At 33.8% G+C, this 5,374-nt stretch overlaps 1 protein-coding gene across 4 annotated transcripts in view; it reads right to left on the reverse strand.

Annotated features, from left to right (window-relative positions):
* LOC107605036 (protoporphyrinogen oxidase, chloroplastic/mitochondrial) overlaps positions 1-4,908 on the reverse strand; it is an 8,969-nt gene extending 4,061 nt beyond the window's left edge. The window contains exons 1-10 of one of the 4 annotated variants that reach the window (XM_016306775.2): positions 4,719-4,908; positions 4,405-4,444; positions 3,990-4,125; positions 3,188-3,253; positions 2,913-2,963; positions 2,719-2,775; positions 1,489-1,565; positions 1,303-1,339; positions 1,085-1,150; positions 504-544 (exon numbers count right to left, since the gene is read on the reverse strand). In XM_016306775.2, the coding sequence (XP_016162261.1) occupies positions 504-544; positions 1,085-1,150; positions 1,303-1,339; positions 1,489-1,565; positions 2,719-2,775; positions 2,913-2,963; positions 3,188-3,253; positions 3,990-4,125; positions 4,405-4,444; positions 4,719-4,749 (602 nt within the window). In that variant the 5' untranslated portion in view covers positions 4,750-4,908. Of the gene's footprint in view, positions 1-503; positions 545-1,084; positions 1,151-1,302; positions 1,340-1,488; positions 1,566-2,718; positions 2,776-2,912; positions 2,964-3,187; positions 3,254-3,989; positions 4,126-4,404; positions 4,445-4,718 lie in introns of those variants that run through there. The other 3 variants (XM_021104913.1, XM_021104914.1, XM_021104915.1) reach the window with 3 other exon arrangements.

Consider the following 5,374-nt stretch of genomic DNA (forward strand, 5'->3'; position numbering starts at 1 on the left):
CTGAACAAGTACTAAATCAGATTGTTTCTGTTATTTTGAATTGAGCACTTACCACTTGGCTAAACTATATAGTCAACAGTTTGGGTGCAACTAAGGCTACTAAAGTGCAAAAAGGCTGAAAAGCCACAGTTGAACATTATACAATACATGGAATACAAATGAACAAATAAACATGAATTTGAAATTGCCTACAGAGAAAGAGTCATGGCTTTTGCACATATATGGCAAAAATGATTCAGATAGTTCACCAGGTCCCTGTGCAATGAGGACACAACTTTGTCATATCAAAAAAATCATTATAGCCATTCCTTATTATATTCTTTAATATAACACCAATGAGTTTGGAAACAGTATACAGCTGAGAGGGAGTCAGGACTCTATAGTTCATATTATATTGATTTCAAGGGAAAAGATCAACTAGAATATAGTTTTGAGCTAAAAATATCAGGCATCATTGACTCCATTAATTTTTAATTTAACAGCACTACATGCAAGTGTAATACCTCTTCTCCAAATCCCATAGCTCTGGGAAAGTATGGCATATCTGTTTGAAATATATGAAGGAAGCAAATTAGATTCAAAAACTCAAAAGATAGGGCAATTAAAGCTTTTGTCCCAACTGGTTAAATTATAAAATCTTAAGGTTTGACCAGCATTTTGACCAAGTTTCCATGGTATCATGCTTGTGAGTGCGCAAATGTTCTGTTTGAACGCAGTAGTCACGTGATTTATTTTTAGGACACCATTAGTCAGTCGTTAATATGAGTTGAAAAGATTAAGAAATAGGTGTGTGTCTGTGTGTGAGAGAGAGAGAGAGAGAACAAAAGCTTGCTCCTATTGATATTGAAGTGTGTATTATATATAAGTGAGAATTTTCTAGGAGAGTGCTTAGTGTCTATACAACTAATTCCTAGGACTGCCTAGTTTCTATGTAGTCAACTAATTCCTTGGTATATAAATTATAGAATTTGAAGAACAACAGACTAAGATATTATATCCAAAATCAGTTACAACCAAATTCATATTGAAAAGCCTGAAATATGAACTACTGTAGAAATATTTCAAATTCTGAGAATGAACTCACAGAAAGAGATTCCGGATCTGCTGCACTTGTACCACCTACAAAAGGATCAATAAGATAGTCCACGACCTTCAAACAATTTGTTATAAGAAGACAAAAGCCACATCAGTCCACGCAAAGAATACTATGCACCAGGAATTGTATGCACAGTAAGCATTTAACATGTTAGAAATTAGCAGAAAAATTACACACGGGTGATGGTAATGCCATGTGGTGTATACCTCTTGCCCAAAATGACGTTCAAAGAAACTACCAACGCTGAAAGAAAGAAAATAAAAGGTCATCAGAGGATACCATTTTCGACATATGGTACAATATAAAGTACGGATAAATCTGTTAAAAAAAAAAGTACAGAGAAAGCAAGGGTCTTCTATAGAACTTGATGTGAATAACTTAGATTATCGCACCTTTCTGTGTAATTTTCATCACACACACTAGAAGGGTCACTTCTCTTCCACATAAATGGTTCAAAAATTAGCTGGATCTGCAAATTATAGAAAATCAGCAGGCAAGCTTATATATTTTTAATGGTGAATACATGACTAGGTTTTACCAGCTATATTTAGAGCAGGTAATCAACATCACCAATAGAAATAAAAGGACAGCAAAAAAATAAGCTCTAATTTATCTTCTATATAAATCACTCCCTCATCCAAATTATGTCTAGAACTTTATCTTATTTTCTAACTTAGGTTTCAATGTCGTAGAGTGCATCTCATTTTAGATTCCCAAGTTTGGTATTCTTAGAGAGCAAGCAAGAACTTTTCATCTGCAAACAATTGCGAGAATGAAATATATCTAAAATGTGCAAACATCAGATGATGAAAGCTCAAGTTCATGAGATGTTGAATGTTGAAAAGTAATCGTGAACACCGAGAAGACTAACATGAGATACCTGCATATTAGGGGGTGGGAAAATCTTCTGTGTGCCAGGTAGGTTGAGGCGTTGAGCTATAAACTATTGTTTGGTTTGATTGAAAAATATTGAAGGAAACTAAGACCTACACCTGGTCTTCACCAATCTAGGAAACAGCCTAGGATAGTTAGCATGAGCAAACCTGTTGAAGGTATTAGATAAGGACAGAGTTCATATCGGATATTTTTGAGTTCTAAAGAATATGTATGACAGAGAAATAACTAGTGATCATCTGCGTGGAGGTGCATCAGTGTTTTCTGTACCAATAAAGTCACACCATAGGTCTAATTTTTGAGCTTATAACCTTATATCTCTTTTTGGACATACTTGTCACATCCCAGAGCTAGTGCCACCAAAGGTCAACTAATATACCATGCATATCCCAAACCCTCAGATTGATTTCAGTCTTGAGATTCATGATTTACTTAAACTATTAAACTACATTTTGCAAACATTGGAAAATGTTCTGACAGCTGCCAAACAAATTAAAAAAGAAAAAAGATACACAAAGATTTCCCCAAATCTGAACACTTTGTAAAATGTTACAGTGGGTATCAAATGATATTAAAAAATGTGTGTGTGTATGTGTGTGTGTGTGTGTGTGTGTTGTTAGTATATGTAGGTAGCATTACTAATATACAAAATGTTGCAAGAACATGACAGTTAAAATTCCATAAGCTTGGAAGCAGGAAGATCCTTAGGTATGTTCTGGGAAAGGAACCTTTGAGCGTGCAGACAGGAGTTGCGTCTTCAGTAGTGCAGCAGGATTTGTTGGTACCTTTGAAAATGTTGCCACATTTCATACTTAATTGTGAGAAATAGATAGCCAAAAAGCATGGAAACCCATTTAACAGTTATAGTAGTTGAAAAAGAAACCGATAATTTAGAAAACCAAAACTTGTATGCAAGACATACCAGAACTGGTTTTCCGTTTTTCGCAATATAGCGCTTATGCTGTGAGTTTGGCTGTAATGATAAAAAGAATATCATTTATAACCAGAATAAAGATTCAATAAATATTATTAAAGTTCCAATTCCAACAACAAAATCAAAATTATAAGTCAAAGAGCTGAGGCTCAAATAGATAGAGTTTAGAAAGAGGCCAGCAGTCAAAGATAAATGAAAGAGAGGCTTAGTAATATGAAATTGTATTCTTGTACGTTTAATTCTCCAAGATAGAAGATTCTTACAAACTGTTGCTTTCCTTGAAGGCCAAGAGCTTCAATCAATTCTTTAACCTCCAATTCACTTGCAGTCTGCACAATGCAAATAAATTTACAACGAAATAGCAAGAACTTCTGGCATTGAAGCATGTGTAGAACAAATTAAACTAATTACAACATACAACTTACAAGCCCTCCTCTAAAACAAAATGTGCTCTTCAAACAAAGTTCACATAAATAATTGTTGATGCAAAGATCAAAGTTGTGAAACTTTATAGAGACCAAATTGCTAGGTAGTATGATTCATGTTCATATGTAAGGACACATAAGTTACTTAGGAGTAGTTTGTTAGAAGTTAGAACCTATTAGTTAGCAAGAAGTTATGATTATAACTCTTCTTCTTTGTACCCTATAGGTTCTGTGCAGAGTTTCCCCGGATTTTCTTCAGTTCCTCAATACATTGCAGGGAACTCCCAATTCAATACACTTCTAGTTATCTCTATCTTCAATCTACTGATGATATAAGCTAAAAAAATGCCAATAAAAGGATACTTTATTGAAACAAACTTAGTAGAAACAAGCATTGACACAAATGACATGTTTTAAGAATGTTTCAAAAAGTTTTGGCAGAGACATGATAAAATAAAAATCTTGAACATATACATATGCATCCATGTCCTATCATTTTAAGATTTTTCTGTGTCTAGCTATCCGGGCCCATGTCAAAGTAATGTGGAGTGTCCAAGTCAGTATCTATGGGTCATAGCTAACACATATTGTAGCTTTTAATTTTTAAGTATCTCGGCACACTTGCTACTAGTAAACTTACCATTGTATTAGCTCCCTCATCCCAAACTAGACCATCATGTGAGACACTTTTTAACCTCCCACCAGCTCTTGCTTCAGCTTCGAATACAGTGACATCCAGACCATGTGATTTCAATGTGTAAGCCGCAGCAAGCCCACTTCCACCACAATACAAAGTTAGACAGTGCTAGTTATCGCGACTAAGAAAGAAACAACTTGAAATGACATTTTATCATTCATTTTAAACTCAATTTTAGACACAATAAGTGGCACAATGCTATCAGTGCCCCCACTTGTACTTTAATTCATTATAACTATTATACCAAGGCTACCCATAAGTTCAAGAATTAGCAAATAACTAATTACAAAGATATATAGAAACGATAAAAGCAACAGAAAATTTGATGATACCAAGGAAAGAAGAAGAAAAAACGTACCTTACCCCAGCACCAACAACAGCAACTCTTTTTGCAGATCCTGCAAAACCAACAAGGACCAAGTCAAGGTTTCGATAATTAGGCAATTTGAGGGGGTAGAAAACAATTCAAAATACATCATTAAATAAACAATGGAACTATAACACTGAATTGTGACACATTCTCTGAATTGCGCTTTAGTTCTACACTCAAATGAATACATGCACAAAGATAACGTTTTAATTACTGTTTGAAGTAATAACCAATATCATAATCATAATAATAGGCAGAAATTAGAGAAAATGTGAGCGTTGAGAGAGAGTGAAGGGGGTTACTTGGGTTATCGTGTTCGGCAGAGGAAGCCATGTTTGTGTGCGTTTTGGTGGTTAGCGCACTCAGCAGTTGGGAATTGGGATATGGTCAGTGGTCAAAGCCTCAAAGCTCATATATGTTTTTGGTCTACGCGCCGGGGCAGCATATTCAGTGAATCAGTGATGACTGAAGCTATTCACAATTTCACATGCCAAAAATTCATTTTTAGACTAGTTCTTTATTCTATTTTTTGCTTTATAAATTTAAAATTCTCAAATCTTTTTTAAACAACTAAATTCTCTTCTACTTCTCATGTGTAATAACATTATCAAAATAGGAGTGATAATATTCATTTAAAAAATTTATAAAGTAATTGTTTATGTGTGTACATATATTGTGCATTGTTAGTTTATATTCATGTGCATTTCTAATTAACTGTTATGTGTATTACTGTTAGCTTAATCTTGTATACATTGCTAGCTAGTTAATTACTGTGTTTATAATTTTCTTTAGAGTGTGTGCATTATATATTTTATCCTATATGCGTTTGCACATATAACTAATTAAATTATGGGTGGGTAACAAAATTCGTCCATAAAAGATATTCATTTTTTAAATAGATTTTTGAATGATTAAATTAGTTATAAAGATAAAATATAAGTTAAATTAATTTTTTCAA

The sequence above is a fragment of the Arachis ipaensis genome, chromosome B06 (genome assembly GCF_000816755.2).
Source record: "Arachis ipaensis cultivar K30076 chromosome B06, Araip1.1, whole genome shotgun sequence".
In the NCBI taxonomy this organism is placed as follows: Eukaryota; Viridiplantae; Streptophyta; class Magnoliopsida; order Fabales; family Fabaceae; genus Arachis; species Arachis ipaensis.